The 25511-nt window shown below is 34.9% G+C and overlaps 3 protein-coding genes across 4 annotated transcripts; 2 read left to right on the forward strand and 1 right to left on the reverse strand.

Moving 5' to 3' along the window:
* Window positions 1–11171: 11171 nt before the first annotated feature.
* On the forward strand, window positions 11172–15613 carry GB1 (GTP-binding protein 1). Of its 2 annotated transcripts, XM_086600546.1 has the most exons (8): window positions 11265–11354; window positions 11440–11590; window positions 12656–12737; window positions 12863–13003; window positions 13082–13190; window positions 13305–13366; window positions 14856–14959; window positions 15232–15613. In XM_086600546.1, the coding sequence occupies exons 2-8, from the start codon at window positions 11514–11516 to the stop codon at window positions 15338–15340; spliced, it is 684 nt and encodes a 227-aa protein (XP_086456672.1). In that variant the 5' UTR covers window positions 11265–11354; window positions 11440–11513; the 3' UTR covers window positions 15341–15613. The 2 variants fall into 2 exon arrangements, with proteins under 2 accessions (XP_086456673.1, XP_086456672.1); XM_086600547.1 differs by lacking the exon at window positions 12656–12737 and having other exon boundaries at window positions 11172–11354.
* Window positions 15614–17711: 2098 nt separating this feature from the next.
* On the forward strand, window positions 17712–19270 carry LOC147507884 (Sterile alpha motif (SAM) domain-containing protein). Its single transcript, XM_086600548.1, has one exon. The coding sequence runs from the start codon at window positions 18395–18397 to the stop codon at window positions 18965–18967; it is 573 nt and encodes a 190-aa protein (XP_086456674.1). The 5' UTR covers window positions 17712–18394; the 3' UTR covers window positions 18968–19270.
* Window positions 19271–19867: 597 nt separating this feature from the next.
* On the reverse strand, window positions 19868–24520 carry LOC147507885 (Major facilitator superfamily protein). Its single transcript, XM_086600545.1, has 3 exons — window positions 23811–24520; window positions 20918–21801; window positions 19868–20798 (listed from the first exon to the last, which is right to left on the reverse strand). Exons 1-3 carry the CDS (start codon window positions 24132–24134, stop codon window positions 20318–20320), a joined length of 1689 nt encoding a protein of 562 aa, XP_086456671.1. The 5' UTR covers window positions 24135–24520; the 3' UTR covers window positions 19868–20317.
* Between the last annotated feature and the right edge of the window lie 991 nt (window positions 24521–25511).

The raw sequence follows: 25511 nt of genomic DNA on the forward strand, positions 1-25511 counted from the left end.
TTTTGTGTGTCTGGATGTTTAGCTAATGAAGTTTTTTAAATGAAGAAGAGTATCGGATGATTTTCGATTTGGGGGGGGGGGGTGTAAAAGATGGGGGTAGGTCGGTGAGGCTACTCAGAATTTGATGGAGGAGTATGAGGAGGAGGAATACAGAGTTTGGCATTGGCTGCTTTGAAGAATTGTTTTTTGGTTGGTGGTTCTGGTGTTAAGGTTGTTAAGAATTTTAGTAATGGGATTAATGGAAGGGTGTTTATGTGAAGTTTGATAATGAGAGTTCTAGATTTGGTTCACATTTTGGCCATTTGATTTCGACACCGAAAAAAGTTATTCTAATTATGAGGTTAGTTCTCATTCGATTGGGCTTCATTAGCTTGATATTGAAACGGGGAGGATGGTTTTGAATGGAATTTTGAGAAAAAGTGGCATGATATTAGCAATAGTAAGGGATCTCAGTTGGACCATTCAGTATCGACATTCTTGGGTTTGGATAATAATAGGCTTTGTAGGTGGGATAGCAATAGTAAGCGGTCTTGAATTGGACTCAAGGACATCAGTTTTCTAGAGGGACAAACTTTCAGTGGCAATTTGTTGCTTTATATCCCTAAAGTCTGCTTCATTTATTTAAAGATTCTAAGCTATTACTCTTGCCAAATGATTTGCAAGTTGAATAAAGCTTGGATGATGTTTAGTATATGGAAAGGTAATAATCATCTAAGTAATTTCCCCTTTCAAGCAGTACAATTTGAATTTATTTCTTTTAAGCGAGCGATTCTAAGTTACTTTCGATTTAATTGCAAAAATCAATGTTCTTCATCTTTGATTATGTTCTTAAATTTGGGTTTCTATTCTTTAAATTTTGTAGTCATTATGGAACAACAAATAGTAGTTGAAATTCATTGGGAGTGGATATGATATCAATTTCGCAATTGAATTGCGGAAGATGCTCAGGTATGTATACTATTCGTGCTATAGTAACATATTATTTCTTCAATTGAGATTACATTATGATATATGAATTAAGAAAACTTTTTGAGTTGATTTAGGACTGACTAGATAAGAGCATCTATAGAGAAGCGTCGAGATTTATTCAAATTTTGCTACCCATATGAAGGATTTCTAATCCTAAAAAAATGCATCTCTAGAGGAAACACAACCTGGTTGCAAAAGGCGACAATAGGTGCACACCTACCCGACAATTGATTTGTGATTCATGTGGCGTTTATTTGTATTTCTGTTATTGTATACCTTTTTTTTTTTCATTCGTGGGAGTTGTGCCCACGTGAACACAACCACTAATGAACACTAACTTGGTTGGATAAATAGTATTAATTAGCCACACGAGGTTGTACGTGGCTACGTGAGGTTGTAATTAGCCACTAAGGTTTAATTTCTATTATTTGTAAGTGGCTTCCTTTGAACTTCATTTGTTTCTTCATCCATCTAGGTTATATACCCACATCAACCATTTTGAATTTTTGTGTCATGCGGCCCGTAATTTGAGAACACATCCACATATTTTATTTCATAGTTTGAAAGACATGCATGGCAATGTATTTGCACTTTGCTTAAGAGTTGTTAGAAAAAATTAGGATAAAGGCCAAACTCAATATTTAGAGGTTAAAAGCACCCCTTGGGTTTGCTTTTTCGAGCATCTTTTTTTATCTTATTTTTTGTTAGTTGTTATGTTCCTTTTTTTTTATCTCTTTTTTTTTTTTTCTGCTTAGTTTAGGACTCAACAATTTATGAGTTTGTTTCATACCATATTTTAATTGCTACTTTGTATTCGAAATATGTGACTCATAAAATTGTTATTGCGCTTAGGTTAGTGGGGTACCGTGCGCATGTTTATGGATTGAGTATTTTTTTTTATTGCATATGTCTTGCCTATTTTAATGGCAACCAAAAAACATATAGTATAAAGTATGGTAGGAATTCATTCACTGGCTATAATGCTTGCTTTTTGGGAGAAATATTGCATAGAGATTATAACGGATGTGGAAGGTAGCTAGAAAAACTTTGAAGGAATGAAGGATTACGCTTATAAGTTGTAGGCATATTTTGCTTCGTGCTTTTTTCAAGGAAGGCAAAGATGTTTTGTCAAATGTTGAACTATTATTAACACTCTGTACTAACTAGATGGTGATAAATAGGATGAATATGTAGTGCCCCAATAGTGTTTGGTAGATACATTGTGTGTATGGTGTACTATTTTCATTGGAAGATTTAATTTAAAATTCAGTTTGATTACATAACTTGAAGACTTGGCAAGGAGATTCTCAAGAGAACATGTATTAAATATTTATTTAAGGATCGCATGATGCGAGCCTTTATAGCAAGCCCTGAAATGGGCATCATTTATGTGGTCTTTCTTTTCTTTGCTTTTCCGGCAAATTTTTGGTTATTTGTTATTGGCCACACTTTGAGACTTGGGATCTCAGCAGGAAATGCAAAAAAGTTGCTTAAAGTCGATGAGGACAGGGCTTTTAACGCCTAAGATTTGGAATGTTTTAAAATCGCCCTACTTCTCCTGGAATTTGTGGTGTTTCTCTTATGACCCCATTAGTTCCTTGCTTCTTTGGGCTACCATGCCTACTCTCAACTGATTTATTCCCTAATTGAAGGCCTCTTTCAGTTTCATATTTACTTGCCTACATTAACACCAACTTTGAAAATGAGATATGTGTTGTGAATTAATCAATATACAAGTTGGTTTATGAAAAATAAAATGGCATCTATAATGCGCATTACTGCATTGTGTGATTGTGTCTAGAGTGCTGACTGTGTGCAATCTCAACACAATAAGTCCTGTTGTGCATCATCACGATCTAGAGGTCTGAGACATTGTGCATGCACCAAAAATTTCTTGAAGCCATTTGGTAAGTAATGGCAAGTCTTCTTATCTGATCCATAACCAATGTTGGGCATCAAGGTGACCCCCTTGAACTTTCTTCTGACCCAAGAATCAATACCCTTGGGCCTTCTCCAGTTTTGCTTGACACATATCTTACGGTCACTCTGTGTAGAAATAAAAATGACATGGATCTCTTCTTTCCAGTTCAAGTAGCCTTTCGTCTTGGTATCATATCCTATCAAGGTTATATATGACATATATTAAGATTGACAAGCCATTGTGAGAATTCATTAGAAGCATAAAGACACACTTTCTCCTGCATTGACCACTGTGCAAGTGAGAAACGGTTCTACTTTTCATTTATCTCCATGAGTATTTTTTTATCAAGTAGAGCAACACTTGGGTGCCTCTTAGTCCCACTTGGCCTATATTTTTACCCTACGCCTTATAGTGATGAGTTGCTATAACTTAATGTAGCAATTGGATTGCCTTTTAGTCTTTGTAAGTTACGTTTAATAGTGATACGAAATGTTGGAATGCTACTTTTGGTTTATTTTGGATTGTTTTACTATTTGATAAAAATGATGAAAGCATCAAACTTGATTTTAGCATAGGTAGAATGTGATTATCTTTGGGTAGTGCTTTCGTCAAACATATTATATCACTATAGAATTAGATATGGTTTAGCTGTTTAGATATGCTAAGTATGGTCTTCGTCATTTGGGGAAGTTATGCATCTCATTGAGCACAAAAGCTATAACGTAGTTGAGCATATTCATCTTAGGATAGTGCTATTCATATTTAAGCTAAACAATTGTACTGTCTACAAAATTTTATTCTCCTGAACTTTATTTCTTGCTATAGGTTGCAAGTATCTACATTGATGGCTGATTTTAGTATTGATTATGTGTTTAGTCTTTTTTCTTAAGGGTGGATTGCAATAAATTTCTTGGTTTCAGTTTCTCCCTTATGAATCAATTAAACACTTGTTTACGAAAAGAGGTAATAAACTGAGTTAGTCTTCCGTAGCTTGAACTGTATCGTAAATATCTAAACATCTGGGCACATCTATAAAACACACATCAAGTATTACATACAAAAAAGGTTGACAAAATTTTGTTCAACTTTTCGATGTTGATTATGACATTTGTCACTCATTTTAGAGTGTTATTTTATTTTTTTATTTTTATTTTTTTTTTGGAATGGAATAAGTTGATTATATTTGATTGCTGGAATTTTTTGGTTGAATAGGATTTGGAGTCACTGCAATTATCTTCTTCATCGCCATAGAGATCACACGGCTTATGCAATCGGTGGCATGGGTAATCTCCATTTTGTCAATGTTTGTGTTTCTCTTTATATACACTTAAGTTGCAGTGTTAAGTGTATAAAATGTTGACTAATCTTTAGATTCTTTTTTAAAAAAATAAAAATAACAATCGATGAAAGATCGAATATGAGGATTCTCTACTCATATAATCTTTTTTTTCTTAACCATGTGTGTATGGAAACATTGTGTCACCTAATCTGATTATCTAATATGTAGATGATGATCATCTATTGGCTTTGATATATTATATGAATATAATGTTATAATGTTAGTTATTAAGTGTGTCCATGCACATGCATCTAATTGTTACCAATACTTTGTTTTTTACAATATAATGTAACACTATAATGGGATGCTTCCGCATGAAATAAGAATTTTGTAATCTGATGAATATATTTGTAACTCAAATTATAAGTGTTGATTCCTATTGTTTGTTATCGTGGTTGCAGAATTTTTTGGAACAGTTCAAACTGATGGAAATCATATTTGCAATCCTACCAAGCCATTACAAATGTAAGCATTCTACTTTTATCGTGTATAATAAATGAAATATCGTTATATGGTTTTTATGAACCTTCTTACAAATGGTCTCACCTTCTATATCTGGAAGTGAGTATTGGCAAAACCATATTTTGAAGTGGTTCAATATTTTGGATGCTACTGACTTAATTACCCAAGGAAATTAAAGATAAAACACAACTGAGTCATTTTTTAGGTTTAATGGTTTTACTTCTTAAGAGTGAAATTAACTTATGACCGTTGTATCTCAAATTCACAATGTTTTGGTTAACCCACTTGGCCAAAGGTGTTGTAGTTGTAAGAAGGGGATCCTTATATATGGTGCTTTTACAATATGCTACACAATTTGATAAAATGGTGATAATCATGACCAGTCTTATCAAATAAAAAAATGTAAAAAGAGTCTCTTCGATATAAGCTTTATTTTTAGGCAAGTTTTGTTCTTATGAATTTATTGTTTCTCATAGTTTTGATCTCTGTGTCGGTTGAATTGATTTAATTGTTTAATTAAAAAGATCAATTTTAATGTTAGTTTAGTTCTTGCTTACCCTTCGTTAATCATGCACAACATGTAAGTGATGAGATGAAGAATGTCCACTAGCAGGGGATTGAATGGGAGATGGATGTTATGCTTCCAAAAGAGAGCACATAATGGAATATTGGATTCTCACACTTCATCTCCATGAGGATTTTTAAACTTTGTACTATGTACTTCAAGGCGTTGCCTCTTAATTCACTTTGTGGATAATCTCAAGCAAATATCCATTTATAAAGTTCCTGGGATAAAGAATACTATATACATACCGGATATTCAAGAAATATCATTGGAATAAACTATTTAAGTTGTGAAAGGACTGGCGTAGTTAAGGAATACATGTGGGGTTTAAATCGAACTCTTAATTGAAGCTTATTGATAAGCTAGATATGGTTATGGGTTAGTAAATTGCTTACTGACGTGAACATATTTATTATCGAAATGTTTATAGAAATGTTGCGTGATATGTCAAGCTCTGTGGAGAATTAACACATGCATAACATTGTAAAGGCTATCGTATATAGATCACTATAGCATCTCAACAAAATGGCCATCTAAACAATGTTTGATTAAGGTACATAAAAATGGCATTAGTATTCTTTCCTTTACTTTTTCTTTTTGGGTTCAGGCCACATTCTTCATATTTGTCTTTAACGGACTTCAAATATAAGTCCATTAGTGAAGTTCCTGAATTCTTTGGGAAAATGGATCTTTGAACAATCTTGATTTATTACCCTCTTCTCAATGTTCTCATGGCGTGCCAAGTTCTTTATGGACCTATTGTGTGTCAATGCATACCATTCACTAATTAAATTCTTTGGTGATGCGGGAAGATTCAATTCACTTTAGGGGGAACATTGAGAAGTGTGGAGCAAGGTTGCATATTGATTTTTAGAGCAATGAATTCAACAACCATAGCATAAGAGTGATATATAGGGCTGCCATTAGATATTTGTTTTATACTATGTTGGCGTTTAGTATGTTTGTTTTTCTTTCTGAACTATAATAACTATTATCACAGCATAGCTCATTGCACAAAACTACGTGCACCTTTCAGTTGAAGCAATGCAGTTTTACGTTCGACAAGTGCCCATGCCATAAGGCAAGTTCTTTGGTTGTCTGCAAAGTTCAAACATAAAAGAAGAGTTGGTCTTTACATATACCTGAGGCCTTCAAGTGAGTAATTCATTTTTAATAGGCTAAATGTGACTTTCTTTAAATATTAATTTGCATGTCCGTAGGTCAATGAGATTGGAGAACTATACGTCTTTTATACCAATTTAAGTGATTATATATACATTTTTTCCCCCGATAATTAGTGATTATATATGACTTTTTCATATTTTTATTTTATGATTCCATAGGTATGGTATTTTTTTTGGTAGATCTATTGACCGGAGGAAATATTTTCCTTTTGTAGTAAATTGCTTATGTTTTAAGTGATTTGATCATCTTAACTTTTCAATCTTTTGTTGAACTTGAGGTTTTTGCTAACGACAATTGTGCACAATCAACATGTCAATAAATCATGAGCGAAAAGATATTTTTTATACAATGGGAGGGTCAAAGAGATGAGTATTGTACCGGGAACTCAAAACAATGGAGCTAGGACTTAATATCTATATGGGTAGCAAAGCATCAATAAAGTCTCTGCCCTTTCAAACACTTTTAAGAAAATTCAAAATCTCAAAGGGCTTAGAGGGCACCATCATAGCATTGCAGAAACTTGCTTGCAGCCATAAAAATATCTGAGGGATCAAACTCTCAACTACAACCATGTGTCTTTGAGAAGTAAATGGTGCACCGATGTAATGGCTAACTTATCTCATTCCATAAAGGTTCTCATGTATGTACTATTCTTCCCTTTGGATAAAAGTCTAACCGATATTGTAACAAACAAAGTTAATCAAATGATTTACATAAGGTTTTAATGCAAAGTGAGGGTTTGCCTAACCCTATTATCTTTGTTTTTTTTCTTCCTATTTTAGTTAGTTGGTATAAAATTGGAGAATACAAAATGAGATGTATAAAATTGATTAGCACAGATCCAATTGGAGAAAGCCGAAAGGGATATATAATAATCAACATAGATGACAACTTGATCAAGGTAGATGACTATCTTTGAAGTCATTGGACTTCAATGTACTTGCAAAAAATTGTTTTTAGTGTTATTAATCTTAATCGTTGGTTTATGTTTTCATTTCCTACTTTTATTGAAAGTGTATGCCATTTGTTGAAGTTAGTGGCATTCTTACATTTGTAGTTAGAGAAGTTTGCACACTGTAAAATCATCTCTTACTTTTTACGAATATGCGAAGGTATATCAAATTTTTAACTCTCTCAGATCATTTCATTGAGCGTGGCCTAAGCTTCATGCACTAACTTCATAATGAAACTTATGTTGAATAAGTAGATATTGACTCAAGATTTTTAGAGTTCATGCAAGTCATGTATAGACTGTAAATTGTTCATGATTTCATGAATAAATGAAATTTTTATTAAAGGAAAAGTATATAATCTACTGATTAATGGCTAATGTGTCATGTTTATAGCTTTACTACAAATACTTGCAAGTCTTTTAATAAATACTTGCAAAAAATAATTTCATTTAATGGCACCCGTTCAGTAAATTCCAAGAGAACCTATAAAACAATAAATAAATAAAAAAATACATATAAGACATGGGAAAAAACTTTACTAAAATTTGATAAGAAGAACTTCAAACAAAACATTCTTCAAATGTAAAGATACCTCTAAAACTAAAACAATCAGTATATCAAAAACACTAAGAATATTATATGATTTAAATATCCAAGTACACTACAACTATATGGTATACAAACTTTCACTCAATGAAAAAAGCATAGGATGCTTAAGTAGCCGTTTCTTATCTACAAAACCTTCATGATCAATTCCCAATTTACCCACCAACAACCTATAAGTTTTAGCATATATTGGATTTCTTTTTCATGACAGATGAAAAAAGGCAAGCTTCATACATTCTATGTATAACATCAAGCTTATCATGAACTTGGCAACGAACAACTAATGATGAGATCTTCGCGTTTTATGAGCACCACAAATTAAATGTCAATAAAATCCATTTCCAAAAACATGATCAAGCCTTGAGCACAAAAGACATAGAATTTTCAATTTGACAGAAATTAGCAAATTTTGTTACTAAGTATGAGAACACAACATTAATTAATAGTAGAAAAATAAACAACTACTCAAGGACACCAGCAGATAAACCAGCCGTAAACCCCTCATAATACATTAATACTTTGACAGATTTAACTCTTCGTGTAGTCATTCCTAGCGCAAATGCTTTAGAAATCAATCAAGAGATGAAAAATCTATAAATATCCCACCAACAACCTATAAATTTTAGCATTGGATTTCTTTTCCGTGACAGATGAAAAACCTTACTTTACACACTACGTGTACAGAACCTTACTTTACACACTACGTGTACATCAGTAAGCTTATCATGAATATGACAACGAACTAACGATAGAAAATTAGAAAACTATAAAAACGAGAGCGAGTTCAAGGGATATTGGGAAAAATAAAAGTACATTTATGAGCGACTGAATTTACTTTGTTGCTAAAGTCAACTGAAGATAGATACTCGAGAGATAGGTTAATAGGGCAGGGATCGGGTCAGATATGGCTATATCCGAATCCGAATCCGAATTCGAATAGTTTCATAATATCCGAATCCGAACCCGAACCTGATTATATCCGAAATTTAATATTCGAACCCGACCCGAACCCGATTATATCCGACTAATCCGATCGGATAACACTAAAAATTCAAAACAAGCCCAAAAATATATCGAACCGAATCCGAATCCAAATGCACTAACCCGAACCCGACCGCCCTATAGGTTAACCCATTTGTTTTCTTAAAAAAATAAGAGTGAGAATACACGTGTGAAAATTAGAAATACAAGTGGTGAAAGTGAGACCACATGCTAATTAAATATACAAATGGGCTAAGAATTAAGCCAACATTTATCATAAAACCCATTAAAAAAATGAAAATTAAAAGACAGCCCAAAATTTGGATATTTTAATACACTATAAGGCCTATTGATACAAAAAAAAAAAAACCCCCCCATTTAGTCTAACAAATTATTGGCGCTGGGAACTTCAATCAATTAATTTACTTTCCGAGTTTCAATATAGTTTGGAAATAAGATTTTTTATACATAATAAAACAAATGAAAAAAATTATATAAAAACGGTCCCCGTTCGTTGAACGGGTCCAAAAATCTAGTTTATACTAATAATTATCGGTCATTGAATTTTTCACACAAATTTAGAGGACGTGAATTTTAGAAATGATTCCGGCCATGCTGGGTCTAAAACCTTGTCTACATTACTAAAGCAGAAACCTCTAAAAGAAATTTTTTCTCTCCTACGTGTCACTCTAATATGAGATATAACATTTTCTCTCTCCGATGTGACACTCTAATATAAAAGATAGTCTTTTAGCCTACAATTCGACTTACATAGAACATCTTTGGAGAGTAAAAAAGATTGATAAGAAATAGGTGATTTATAGAAGGTAATTTCCTATTACGAATTAAACACTTTTAGTGTTCAAATTCTTATATATTTAATCAAATAAAAAAATTGCTAAAAAATAAGTGATTTGTATAAGCTAATTATCTATTACAAATCATATTTTTAAGTGCGAGTAGTGTATTATTTAAGGATATAAAAATAATCAATCTGTTTGAGTGATTTGATATATATTTTAGTGATTTGTACACATTAGTATGTAAGACGAGCGGTGATAATTTACCGCTAAATCATCATAAATCTAAGAAAACTATTATACAAGCTAGATTGAGTTGAAGATAATTCTATTTGAAAATTTCAGATTAATATCCTAACCCACAAAGTGAAGATAATATCTCAATTTGATCCCTTCGTTTCCAAGTGTTTATGCACCATAATCGCTGCTCATTAACGTATTTCAGTTTATTTTAAATAAAAATATATTATGATTCGAAAATTTGCCACTAAATTTTCATAAATTTAAAAAACTATTATACAAACTAGATTGAGTTTAAGATAATTCTATTTGAAAATTAAAGATTAATATCCTAAACAACAAAGTGAATAGGCTATCTCAATTTAATCTCTTAGTTTCCAAATACTTATGCACCATAATCGCTCCTCATTAACGTAATTCGGTTTATTTTCAATAAAAATATATTATGATTCAAAATTTTGTGTGAGACATTTTGTAGAGCCTTTTCAGCACACAAAATATTTAATAGATCCCGGGCGTATGCTCAGTCCAAAATCTAGTTACAAACTGAAACCGAACCGGAAACTATAAAATCAATTAAATCATAAATCAAATCAATTAATTTTAGACACACAATTGATAAAACCTATGCAAAATTAATCATAAATATTACTAAAATGTCATCTTATCAGTTCGGTGGAGGGCAAACTCAAAATCAAACTAATATCTTTTCGGTTCGGTTTGGTCAAAGGCAAATTAAATTTCCAAAACCCAAACCTTTATCGGTTTGGTTTGGGTCGGTTATCGCGTTATCTAACCCCAGCCCTAGTGGTATGTAGGGCTGGAAATGGTACGGGTTTCAACCTGAATCCGACCATATCCGAATCCATTTTACCGGATATGGTTTTTATGTTTGTACCTAGAATCCGACCCGAACCCAAACCATTTTAACAAAATTCATATTTTGATATATAAAAATTAATTTATATCATATATTTATATATAAAAATCATTAAAATAGTGTATATTTTGGTGTTTTTTAATGAATATGGATAGCTAAAATCCGACCCAAATCCGGATGAATCCTAAAATACGGTAAAGAGTTTTAAAATAGTGGTATGTCAAAGTGTCAAACCCTTGTATATGCCGCCACTACACAAAATGGCGAAACTATACTAAAAAATCAAAATACAAACGAAAGCCCATGGGCTCATTATCCATGCCAAACAAGGAAAACGTTTAACCGGGTGAAAGAAAGAAAGAAACCACATACCAGTTCCTTGTTTCTAAAAAGCCGTTCTTCTTCTTCCTCAACTCTCACGTGCCGATCTCGACCGCACAGCTTCTGCCTCAGGTACTTGTTTTTTTTTACCTGAATTCATTTCAGATTTATAATAGCTGGTAAAAGAAAAAAAAAAACATTTTGTTTCTTTTTGCAGAGTTGTGTGATGAGATAAAGTTAGTGGTTACTGGTGAGAGAGAGAGAGAGAGAGAGAGATGTTTACATTGTTTTATGGGCTTTGGAAATATATGTTTAGCAAGACGGAATTCCATGTTCTTATTCTTGGGGTCGACAAGGCTGGAAAAACAGTAAGTTTTTATTTATTTATTTATATGTATTATAACATTGCTACTATCAAATCCAAAAGGTTTGCAGTGAGACCATGTTATCATTTCCCAACATCAATTGCTTCAAATGTAATGAATGTTTCGGAAAAGAAGTTTAACTTAAGGGAATCAGATGGTGTAAACTGCTTATCTTTGAAGTTTGGTTCTTTTTAGAAATGGGATGTGGAATCAATTGCTTAAGTGAGGAAAACATGGACATTTGATCTGGTAATATAGATTTTTTTTAGCCATTTCTATTTTCTCCATGCAATCCCTTACTTCAGGAGGTCCTTCTTCCAAGTTACGACATTTTGCTGAAAATTATGTTAGGGGATCCTGCCAGTCTAAGAACTCACATAGGAGACACTAATGTCCTCCAATTACCTCGTTTTGCCCATTTTTCACGCTTCAAAATTTCAATCTCTAAGTCCTACAATGTACTGGCCACCCACCTCTTCCATTTTGTCATGTTAATTCTTCAATGTTTTCTTGCTCTACTCAGTTCCGTCTTCTTGTAGTTCAAGATGATAACTTGGTTAACACTTCCATAAGTTTCAATTCCACATTTGACCTAAAACTCTCTATAATTTTGTTGTTTTACTCCCTTCACCTCTCCTCCCCGATTGACACAGATATCAACTCAAAACATCCTTGTTTGTGCTTTGGTTTTATCATATGATACATAGACTGAGAATATCGCTCTTTTGTGTGTTTAACAAATGTTTGAAATGGTGGAGAGCTAATGTAGAGAATGTCACTTTGGAGCTTTTATGGATTCTACTTGAATATGTAAGGAAAATCTCAAAGGAATTAAAAAATTTATATTAGGGGAAATAAAGTGGACAACCATTGAATACCGCCTTTCTAAGGTAGTTTTCTTTTTATGTCTAGATCGTCAATTGGTGTTGATCGCACAGTTCTTCATTGACATTAAAGAGCCTTTTCTCAATTGTGAAATGTGATATTTCATGCTTAGACTTGATTTGCTTCAGTTATGTAAAATTTTCTCATCTAATAGTTACGTTGTAATGACATATTTTCCGGCAGTAAGGCTACACCAGTTTTGCATCAGAATGTGATAGTTATGTATCTCTCTACGTATATGTGTGACCTGATTTTAAGCGGAAGTGTATGTTGTACTTTTCTCTTTTAATTCTCTCTTTGTAGTAGATTCCTTTTCAATATGAGTTACTCAAGTGGTGCGTCATGTTTTCTAGAATGTTCACGTTTACTCATCCTGATCTGTTGTTTCAGACATTGTTAGAGAAATTGAAGGCATTGTATTCAAACTTGGAGGGTCTTCCCCCTGATCGAATAGTCCCCACAGTTGGCCTTAACATTGGTCGTGTAGAAGCATCAAAAACAAAGCTTGTGTTTTGGGATTTAGGTGGCCAGGTAAGCGACATAAACTCCTCCTGCAAGTTTGTAGGTCATGAACTTCTGTCATTGTGATGCATAAATTTCCATTGAAAGGTTGGTCTGCGCACAATTTGGGAAAAATATTATGATGAGGCACATGCTGTAATTTATGTGATCGATGCTGCTTGTCCGTCTCGCTTCGAAGATTCGAAATCTGCATTGGGTTAGTGATGTTCTCTGCCCGATTTTACTGCCTGTTTAGCCTTGTGTCTGTTATATTGCTGTCTGAGTTAAGTTTGGATGAATATTGTGTTTCATATATGAATGGTTTGTGCAGAAAAAATACTTCGGCACCAGGATCTATTAGGGGCACCTCTGTTGATACTAGCTAACAAGCAGGTGAGATAGCTGCAAGATTTCTCTCTCAGGCCTATGTATTGAACTCCCATACTGCAGTTATAAAAACTCAATGCTTTGGAGACATGGTGTACTTTCTTAATTCAATTTTTTTGCTTCTTGTTATTTTTTATTTTTTATTTTCTTAATAAAAGAAAAGTAGGCTGAGAAGGCCTACATTACAAGAGAACAACCAAAAAAAATATTTACAAGCGATGAACCAAAACATAAGAAGGACATGTGCCTCTAAAATATTTACAAGTAGACATGCACCATCAGCCCATGTCTAAAAACATAAGACGATCCCATCTAGCAACAAAATACTCAAAGAAACATCCTCTAAACTCTTTGAAGACTTTAGACCACCGAAATAACAAAGCTTTTATCGAGAGAATTGTCTTCTTACGCGAAATAGAGATGCCATCAAAGTGACGAAAGGAATGCTGTCCATTGTTATTAAAGTACAATCATGTTGCATAACTGAATGCTGTCCATTGTTTCCATCTCAAGTCACATCTCTCTGTCTGTTTCCCACTTTTAACTTGGTTTGATTCATCTTTTACTATGAAAGACTTCTCAAGTTTTGTTTTCATGCTCTTTTTTAATTAATTCAGTATGTCCTCTATCTTGTGTATATTTAACGACCTGCTAATAGTTTAGTTTATTTATGGATTAAAAGATTGGAAGTTATTATTAAAATGATCATATCAGTGAATTCGTATTTGAAAGTATAAAAATGTGACCATTTAAGACATCAGAATGTAGGATTAATTGGGATGACAAATAGCATGTTTAAGTGTTTAACCATAAGCCGTTCCCTAGTCTGAGGGGGGAAAGCGCCACCCCTGGTGCCAATTCATATTCCTGCTCTTGTGACTCCTAGCATTAATCAAATAGTAACAAAATAGAGCTTAAGAATGGAAGCATACATGGACATAAGAATTGTTAAATCCATCTTTTAGACTTCTTTACTAGTTATGTTTACTCATTGTGGTAGGATGGGCTAACACCTAAAAATGCTCTAGGTCCTTTTGGTAGTCGAACTTTGGAACACATGCAACCATCCATATGAGATGGGGCTAGGAATGAGGATCAGAGGATGTGTTACTTAATTGGTTTCCTGAATGTTATGGGACAAAATAAAGCATATCATATTTACTTGTTTCCTGTATGGCTGTACCTCAATTTTGTATTGATTAAGTAAACCTGGAACTGCCATTTGAAGTTAAGCGCTTCTAGAGAAATTTACCTCATTCATAGGAATGTCTGAACTTACTTCTTCTCCTAGACCTGGAACTGCCATTTGAAGTTAAGTGCTTCTAGAGAAATTTACCTTATTCAGAGGAATTTCCGAACTTACTTCTTCTCCTTGTTTTATCTAGAAAGGTTGGAATATATGTGAGAAAAAAACGAGAAGGTTTCCTCTTTTTCTATTGACAGTATGGACACCACATCTCCGAATGGGATTTAATGATGTAACAATTGATTACAGGATCTTACTGGAGCTGAATCTGCAGAAGAACTTGCTAGGTATTTGGATCTCAAGGAGTTGGATGAAAGGCTGTACATGTTTGAAGCTATTTCTGCATATGATGGGTAGGAGCGTAGGCTCATTAATCAGAGTCTTTAAAAACTAAGATTTAAAGGAAAAAGTTGAAAATGCTTATTTTTGTTTAGTTAGATTACCATAAATATTTCTTCTTCACTTAATAACACTCCAGTGGCGGAAAATGGTGTGTTCCTTTTCAAATATATTTTTTCTGGCTGCATCTGGACCATCTTGAAAGCATGGGGTCAGGCAGGCAACTAATCTTTGTTTTTACATGCTTTTACATCAAATCAAGCTGATTTTGGACTTCTGATTGTAGGACGGGAATTAAAGATGGAGTAGACTGGCTAGTGGAGGTTATGGAGCGAAGTAAAAGAACAGAAAAGTTGAGAGCTCGAGCAAGCATGGCAGGTCCTGGGTCTGCTTAAAAAGATTATTCGAGTAACGAGTTAGATCGTTGCCTGATCTTTTGCTCCATTGGCCAAGTAGGGATTTTTTCTGCTGATAAACAAATCCATGCAGATACCTTCCCTGAAGTGCAAATCTGTGCTATAGATGTCCAAAACACAATTTTTGTTCAATTGCTACTGCATTTTTATACGAAATTGTACAATATGTATCGGAGATGGTATATACATTGTTTATTGTCGTGTTATATTTCCACAGTTATGATAGATATGACGAAGTTGATTCATTGGTTTTATCCCATGTAGTGTTCTCATTTTGCTGTAACATCGAATAAAACTTGTGCCGGCGCTTGTATCACCAAAATCAACTTATAGTTTATTGGAAAACAATCTCAATAAATGGCTTAATATTTATGCGGCTTTTGGGAGAAATGAAGGATACGCCTTTTGGGTTTTTTGTCTTTCGTTGGTAGTCACTCCGTAGTCTTTGCTAGTTTTCTCGTACTCTCTGTTATTTTTTCTTTCATTGTTATTTTTCTTGCCTTGTAATATGATATCTCATCGACTCATTCGAAATTCTCTTTCTATATTTATAAAACCTCTATTTACCAATTAAAAAGAAAAGAAATACAGCAGCATCTGAGCAAATGCAGGTGGTTTGTGTGCTGAAAGCAGGACTTGTTCGGACATTGACGAATATGAAAACCTTGAAGTCTTGAATTATACTCGAGGCAACTTCTCGTTTATAAGGAGTGAAACAACCCACGTACAGAACGTAGCCAAAAAACCACCCCAAGTGACAGGTTCTCTTTCTGATTCCTACCAATGAATCATCTGGACTCTTTTAAGTAGTATTTCTTTTCTGCAATGAAGCTTCGCTTAAATTCTTTTTCATTGCCTAGCCTGGTTTAAAAGTTGAGGCAATGTCATTTTCTCGTAAGATAGATCTCAATTGAGAGCATGATTTATGGTAAACTGGTACCATTCTCTACTTATTGCAAGAGCCAAGAGTAGTCTACTGCAGAACTTTTATTTTCTCTGCAAAATACAATAGTGTTCCATGTACTTTACGACGATCCTAAAACCTAAACTACATAGACTTTCGTCAATGGTTTAGAAAATAGATAGTCATCAAGATCAACTAGATTTTCTTTTCTAGCTTCATCATCTTTTTTTTTTTGGTAACTAGCTTCATCATCTATGTAGCCAAAAATAAGAAGGATATAATAAAAATAGTTAGTTTGCCCAATTCTAGTGCCAAGAAGTTCATTGTATTAGAGTATTACTATCAACCTTCCATTATACAATAACTAATAATCATCACAAGGTTTTTTAATATTACTTCTGCATCATCTACATGACCAGCAACAGATTTTTTATTTCTAAGGCAAGATACGTTTATGCAGTTAGTTAGTGCTTATGATCGAAATCATTATTATGATCCTAGTCAAAACAATTTAATTGTAATACATATTTGTTAAGACTATGTACCTCCGTATTGTATTATTTAATTTTGAGAAGAGAACATCAGCAGATAAAGCATACCTGGCTGGCTAAGAGAGATATTATAGTGTGGTCTATTATACTTCTAAGTCCAATATAAAGTCTGTACGTATTATGATTTGTAAGACTATTTTACGTAAAACTATCTTTTGTAATTTACTGTTTATATCACTGTCCAAAGTCTTCTATTGCTGGGAGCAAGTATACTGACTCTATCTTTAAATATTAAATCTTGTATTTCTTTTAACAATTCATACAGTCAGTCCTCTAATTTAACCATTTGCTATCTCACCTTTGAGCCATGCGCATTATATTGCATCACTCGCTTAGTGTCTATTTGTGGATATATAATGGCTGTATAAAGAATTTATTGTAGAGTCCGACCTTCACATTTCCTTTATTTTTATTTTTTGGTTGAATAAGATGATACCAAAGGAATGAACTATACGAACAGCTAATAGTGTGTCAAAAGTAAGCAAGAGGATAAAGACGACATGAGATGACTGAAGCTAAATTACAAAGTAAAATTTACTAATTTAGTAGATGAACGTACAAGCCTCGTTCAGTCATTTTGTTTGTTTGTTCCTCTATCTTTATTCCCGTGATCCAACTTTTGTAATACACCGAATCAACCATATTAGGCACCTGGACTCTATAATCTCCTCATCAAGTGTATGATTAGGCATGGTTCGGATAAAATTGCTGTTTGCATGCTTCCCTTCACCGAATACATGCTTTAGAAATCCTTTGCATCCTATTGCATCGATCGCTGGAAGCGTGTACTAATCTTAGCTAGGATGCCCTAACTAAGTTGTATTGCTTAATTAAACTGAGACAATAAATTCGGGTGGTAGCAATGATGAGCTGAGTTAGTATCAAAAGCTTATAAAACATAATTATGTTATTACTTATTCATCATCAATTAAGGTGTCCGAAAAAATACATGTCTGAAATGTTCTACACCTTCCTAAGGTATCGATCGTCACTGAAAAACATATTAGTGTAAGTAGAGAACACCCACTCCAGTAGTCGCCTTAATTCCTATGGTAAGGACTAAGGACTGCACCCCTGCATTATTTTCTTTGAATTTACCGAATGTGGACCAACACATTTGAAGAATTTGGCTTAATGCATCACATGGTGGCATAGACGTATTAGAGAACATGAGGCAAGTAGCTATCAGAGCTCCCTCATTGCATGATCCTAGTTACTTGCATGTTTCACCGCGTTTCACGCAATACTCCAATAGCGTTCTTTTCAGTAGCCGTGATTATAGCCAAATCCTTCATATTCACTCTTCAAAAGTTTGATCACAGTTACCTTAGTATTGGAGGAGGGGACAAAGGTCCCCACTCCAACATAGCTTTCTTTATCTTTTTCATACTCACACCTTCAACTACCATACAATTTCAAAAGGAAAAGAAAGCAAGAAAAATCTAAGTCATATCCTAACCTTTGGTAAAGTCTTCACCTTCTCCCTCTTCGTCACTTTTATATATATCTCAAACCATATCACACACACACAAACTCACTAATATACACAAGTTAAGAAATTCAGACCAGAAGAGTGCCATGGATTGGTTTTCTTGGTTATCGAAAACCGGCCTTGAGCCATCGCTTGTATACGAGTACGGTCTAGCTTTTGCTCATAATGAGCTTGAAGAAGAGGACATTTCTTACTTCAACCATGAATTTCTCCAGAGTATGGGTATTTCAATAGCAAAACATAGGTTAGAGATACTGAAGCTTGCTAGGAAAGAAAGAGGAAATTCATCACCTTCCATACTTCGCGTTCTTGCCGTTATTAAAAAGTCCAAGAAGTGTCTATCAAGGTATGTTAATAGATGGGTTCGACGCGAGGAATCTGCTCTTGTTGTGGTGTCAAGGCCACCTTATGGTATGCGATGGAAGGATGCTCTACTGAAGAGGAATAAGAAGTTGGTGATGATTAACCAAGGAAGGTTGATGCTTACAAATGGTAGTTTAAAGGTCTCAGAGGCTCCTGCATTAAGTGTTGGATCAAGTCCAATGGTTTATGATCTGTACAAAGAGGATAAGCTGGATGACGATGGGTATTGGTCGACGAAAGAAGGAGTTGAAGATATAAGGTGGGATTCAATGTTTCAGGATTTAAAACCTACATAATGAGAAAATTTTCCTTTTTTCTATTTTTTTTTCTTATATGGTGAGAGATGTTTTTTAGGTTCTTCCACCAGGAGAGTGTTCACTTAATGTGATTTAGAAGACTGTCTGTTCTTTTTATGTGGCGGGTCATTACAGAACCCCCTTTAGCACCATGGGTTGTGCTAACTTTAGTGGTCCACTTTGTTTGTGTGTTTCCTTTTTCTTTGTTAAGCTCTGATGGAAAGCACAAATGGTTTAGGCTTAGTGATGATATGATTGTATTGTATGAATCTATATTAATACAAATGCAGCTTAGTAAGAAAATTAAAAGTTAGACTAGTCGACTGACTTTGGTGTTCCTTCTAGCACTTAATAGCTAGGAGTAAATCCCATAGAACACTGAATGAGAGAGTCCAAAGAAATCGTTATTGCCTGCTTACTCTGCTATCTGTTCTACACCATTTAGCTGCCACTTTTGGCGAGTCTAATTTGACGCACTTTTAAATTTTGACATGTAGAATGTCCAGGAGATGATCAACATATCAAAACACAACTAACTTTGGTGTCTTACTTCATATGATAAAAAGTAACAATTAGCAATCAAATTAACTATCCTAGCAGCAGCTGAGACCTATGGATTTTGAATTTGCATCATTAACAGAATGTCAAGGCTGGAACCGGGAGTCAAATACATTGGAATGCAAAACCAACAAAAAATCCGCCATAATAAATTCGATCAAAAAAATTCCTATCCCTCCGAACGCCCACACACAAAGAAGGATCGACAGGGTAAGAAAGCTCAGTTCAAGTGCATGTGGTACACATTTATCAGATGGTATGACCTTATAACTTTTACTAAATTTCCCAGTATAACACGCATACAGAATCATTAAGATGCACAGACATAATAGAACAAATATCTGCTTCAACTTTGACTTTGATATTATAAGTTTTGGAAGAATGTAATACAAATTGTATTCCCTTTATAATGTAGACAAGCAATATAATTCTACGTACAGATTAATCCTTAAACCTGACTCTGCAAACTGATATTTGAACCGTATAGATTTATTGTATACCTGCCTCCTCTGACATCATAACAAAAAATACAACTGCAATTATCTTCAGGTAGTTGTAGATGCATCAGATTACAATACACACATGAAGGCCACCACGACTGAATTGCCACTAAGAAGCCAAAACTAACAAAATCCACTGGTAAATAGTTGAGCATCTGAGTTTGATTCCAGCATAAATCAACGGAAACATCACAGTGGGCTAGAGATACTAGGTTGAAACATCTTCAGAAAGATCATTGGCTATGCTCATTCCAAGGTCTTAAACTCTACTCCACCCATAATAGAGATAGTCTTAATGACTTTGAGGCAGCCGAAATGAACCCCCAGAATAAAGCATTTGATAGACAGGTTTCAGTCTCATGGTAAGAATTACACTCAGAAACGAGCCCAAAACGCAGAGACCAGCTAGAACCAGGAATGTGAGCCTGAAGCAATTGGGGCCCAAGCAGGAGACACTTGAACTAAGCAAATTAAGTCCTTGCTGCTTTGCTGCCTCTTTATCATACACGTACCCAGCAAGCCCACCTGAAAAGATAAGTGCACCAAGAGGATTGCCTAACAACATGAAGTTGTAAATTACACCGAAATGCTTCAAACCAAAAAGCTCAGATGCAGTTGGGACCATTACAGAGAATTGAACCCCATAACAGATCCCAAGCAAAGAAGTGGCAGCATGAAGGGTTCCACTGAGATCTGAGGCAAACAGGAGGTAAGTTAAGACCATGATAAGTTGCGTGCATGTCATCCAAACTGTTCGAGGGACCGTCTTAGACCTGCAAGGCACAAAACCTATACCAAATCAAAATGAGCTCACATGAAACACCATTACAAAATTTAAGACAGTAGACCCCTTAAGATTGTGAAACTTTTCTATAACATGTTGATACTAAACCTGACAAAATGTTCGGATATAGCACCTCCACCTAGACGGCCCACAAAATTGCCAAAGCTGAAAATTGACAGCAGCATCGTTGTATCACTTGAACCTTGTGCAATCCCAATCTGTGCGAGATTGTTAAGGACCGTTACCCCAGAACCAACCCCAATAAAGTATACCAAGAATAGAAGCCAGAAATCAGCCTTCACAAAAGCTTCGCGAAATGTGAAATCCTCTCCTCTCTTGGGTCTCCTCTTCTTCTTCACTGCTCCCTCCCCCTCGGCCAGGAGAATATCTAAATCTGAAGTATCATCACCGTCCAGGAAACTTCCTAGTTGTGCCGATGAGGAAGAAGGAATAAGCAACGGTTCTTTATTTTCTGCATTGTCTTCTTCAGGAATCAGTTGGTCTGAAGATTTCTGGGGACTGGCTCGATAAAACGTCATTTTCACAGGGATGGCAAGTGGGGCCATGAGAAACAGAACCATTATAGCAATGAATGTATAGGAGACTGTGCCACTGAAAGAGAGGGAATCGAATAACACTGTAGTTGTGAGAAGATAGATTCCAAGAGCAATGCTGGCAACTTGAGTGAATACAAAATGGCCATGTTCTCTGGAGTCTGCCCCAGAAGCTGGCGTGCAAGGCCTTACAAAATACATCAGTGCCAAACACAGAACAGGAATGCCCAGTGTGAGAAGCAGCAACAGCTTGGAAGAGGACTTATGGAGCACTAGAGAGTAGATCACTGTGTATACAGCAGCACTAAGTCCAACATAACCTTTGAGAATGCCAGCAACAATGCCCCTACTGAAAGGGAAGTTCCTCATATTTGTCACAAGCACAGCAGTACCAAACCATGCATTGCTATTGGTACCAACAACAAGCGCAATCCATAACTACAAAGTATAAAAACTCTTGTAAGTACATAAAGTTGACAATATGCTACAAGAATATCATTGTCTATGAAATTTGTAAAAATTTCAATGGCATTTATCACCTTTGAAGATACTTCTTCTTGCACATATTAATCTTACTTAGTGACTACTGAAGGAACTCATCAAAAGGACTCTACAGCCAACAATAGAATGTGTACCTACTCGAATCACATATCATGTTTCTTTGCAAAATAGAAACTATAATTTTGGATGAATCCCAATGTAAAGTAATTGGATTCTCGAATCATGCTAGACAAATATCTCTATCTAGACTAGCAGATCACAAGAGAAAGCACCTTCTGAGCCAGTCCAACAAACAACCACTCCTCCCTAAACAATCCTATGGGGCTCTACCTTTAGAAAGTTGAAACTACAAAAGCCTCTTTATCAAAGATTTCCACATTAAGGGTATAAACTTTAGGACCGTTACAATTCTGCTCATTAAAGGGTGAACAACTGAACATACCATCTTCCGTTTTCTCAAGAAATTATGGACCACAAAGTTTTATATATCAACTAAATACAGAACTAAAGATATACAGTACAGAGATACGCTATATAATATGCTATTAAGAGATGCAAAGGTAACAATTCCTCCAAGTCACGAGTTACTTCTAATGCCTTCTGCACATCTTTCCATAAGAAATTAGCACCAATAGACAACACACATACCTAACTTAACGTTCCACTAAGATACTCATGCCCTCCAAATTCCCTAAGACCATCTCCACCTGTAGCAGTGGTCTGCAGCTAAATCGGTAATTTCTGCCAGATAGGGATAGGAGAATGCACTACTCATCTCCAATAGTATAATAGTTCTTACACGAACTCATGTGGCATGTGAAGGAGAGGAACAATTCCTATGCACACTCAACTAGTGAATGGAAATTGTATGCATTTCTCATACACCAACTCAACTCACTTATGACTTATAAACAATATTAATTAATTCAGTATGCCACGACGTACATTACTGAGATTCTCATAAGCACCTCAAGTTTGTGTGCAGCCTCATACGGCATGCACAAAGTAGAGAGGCATATGACCTCACTGATATAGTGGCAAATTTGCTGCTATGAGGCATTTTATTATTTTCATAACTTATTAACTTACTAAATATAAAGAATTGCTTGTCTGAGGCTTCTCCCCTGATATATATAAACAAGATTAATTAGGTCTTGGTAATTTTACCTGTGACAGCATCTAAAAGACTGTGATATTGACTTTCCAGATATACGACTCATGTAGGAGTCTGCATGGACAACTTTGTAATCAAAGAGAGGTGGTCATTTTTCTGTGGTGTTATTCTTTGAGAGATTTCACCCGCAGTCGGCTCCTTTTTTGTGTCTGCTGCTAATATGTCGGGATTATTTACTAGCTCAGTTGGATTGGTTTTGGCTTGTTCGGATCCAACTAAATGTTTTGTTTAAGATTTCCTGCAGCATTTGTGGTACCCAAATTTACACCCTGCAATCTCCTATGTCAAGAGAGATGGAAAGGATGCAAACATGAATCCCTATGTTCGACGGATACTGTAGATCTACGGGCAGACCTAGTTTTTCTCCTTGGTCATTGGATTCAGTTATATTCAGTTAGCTCCTACAGGTAATCGGTTCAAAAGCTATAAATACATGCTTGCTTAAGTCACTATAGGATTGGAAATGATCACGATTATCATAAGTAAAATGTCTATTTTGCAATTTGCACAACAACTATAAGATGCAAACAACAATTAAGTGTGTAGCTATTTTGCACAAAAACTATAATATCCAAACAGCATGTAAGAAATTTCCTCAAAACAACTTCATCAGATGCAGATATCTTTCTCCTCTATATCTTACCCACCATCATTCAAGATTAATCCACAAAGACCAAAAATTTATTTCCACATAGAAACAATTCAAACATAAAATCCAACATTCACATAAAAAAAATAAAAAATAAAAAATAACAATCGCAGAAGAACTCACCAGCCAATAAGGTAGAGACTGAACAGTCTGACTAATAGCTAACCAAAGAACACCATAGCCCAAAAAACATGCAACAACACCAATTGAAAGCATAGCCCAAGTTGGTAATTTGTTACAAACAATCCCAGGAAGAAGACCAACATTCTCACCAATATCATTAGCAACTCCAAGCATGGTAAGTTGCTGTTGACTGAAACCCAAAACAGATTTCAAGGAATGGGAATAAAGTGGAAAGTTGTAAGCATTTCCAGCTGCTATTTGAACCCAAACAGCTGCTCCTAAACCAACCCATGGTGGTCTACTTCCTGCTTTCAAAACTGCCATGGATGATGGAGTTTGAAACAAAGCTTTAGTTAGATCTAAGTAAAACTATTTCTCTCTTACTTCGTTTATATCACTCTTTGTCTCTTTGTTTTCTGGAGTTTTAAGGACAGGGAAAGTGAGAGGGTGTGTGTACGTGTGTGTGAGGGCCAAGGGGAGTGGAGAGGTTCAGGTTGTGGGATTCTTGATTCTTTTATAGTGTAAAGCGAGATTCATTCTGACATGAGTCAATAAAGTGTTCGTTTTTTTTTTGGGTAAAGAATAAAGTGTTCGTTTATATCTATGTTTTAAGCTGATGATGCTGATGCCGATGATGATGATTAAAATTCAACTCTGTCGACATGACGACATCTCATTTTTATTTGGCCCTTGGTCGACTTTTGTGTGATGGGAAATGTGTAACAAAATTTCATTTCAACATATGAGTGGTCACTGGTCAAAATCTTGATGCCGTGTTATCCTTGAGTTATACTTTATATGCAGATTAAACTTTGATATTGAGGCTGGCGGTGTGTCGCACACATCCCACCAGTTACGTGATGTGTACAAGACTCACATATAACCACTTCTTCAATATAATGTGACTCCAGACGCATTCATCACACTCGCAAACAACTCCAAACACTCGATATATAAGAAAACTCGCATATTCAGGTGACATCATCATTTGTTATTTTCATCATTACAAACTTATTATTAAGTATTTTTCCTACTGTAATACATACACTATTACAGCTATCCACCATCATTATGGAAAAATATCATCATTACATTCTATGCTAACTCAGATAAATCTAAACGCTCTACAACTACTATCCACGTGTTTCTTATAGACACATACCTATCATCTCGACCGCACATTTGTATTTATCAGTACACGTGTCGCATCCGATGCATACTCTCAATGCCTATAAAAACCACTCTCAAGAGCTACGTGTGACTTGATTCCAATTTCACTTACAAACCCGAATCGGTCTTTTGAACATAAACATCTTCTTACTCTTCCTCCAACAAGCTCCCTAAGAACAAAACCATTAATAACACACAAAACCATCACTTTTCCATTATCATAGCTTAAAAACTAAGTCTTAGCCTTGGTGTAAATTTAAACATTTACACGGTGTTATAGCTTCTGATTTATTTGACTGTAAAAATACTAAAAAAAAATCTGGCGCGGTATTGGCACTCATTTAGCAAAAAATAAAACAATAATGGTTATTACTTATATATCTTTTTACACTCCACATTCCTAGGGATGTCCATTCTGCCCGAAATCCGCCCAAAACCCGAAAAAAAACACCACGGATTAATTGAACCAACCCGAGCCCGACAAAATGGTTTAAAACCTAAACCCAGACCGAATACATAGGGTCGGGTTTG

The sequence above is a fragment of the Coptis chinensis genome, chromosome 3 (genome assembly GCF_015680905.1).
Source record: "Coptis chinensis isolate HL-2020 chromosome 3, ASM1568090v1, whole genome shotgun sequence".
Lineage (NCBI taxonomy): Eukaryota > Viridiplantae > Streptophyta > Magnoliopsida > Ranunculales > Ranunculaceae > Coptis > Coptis chinensis.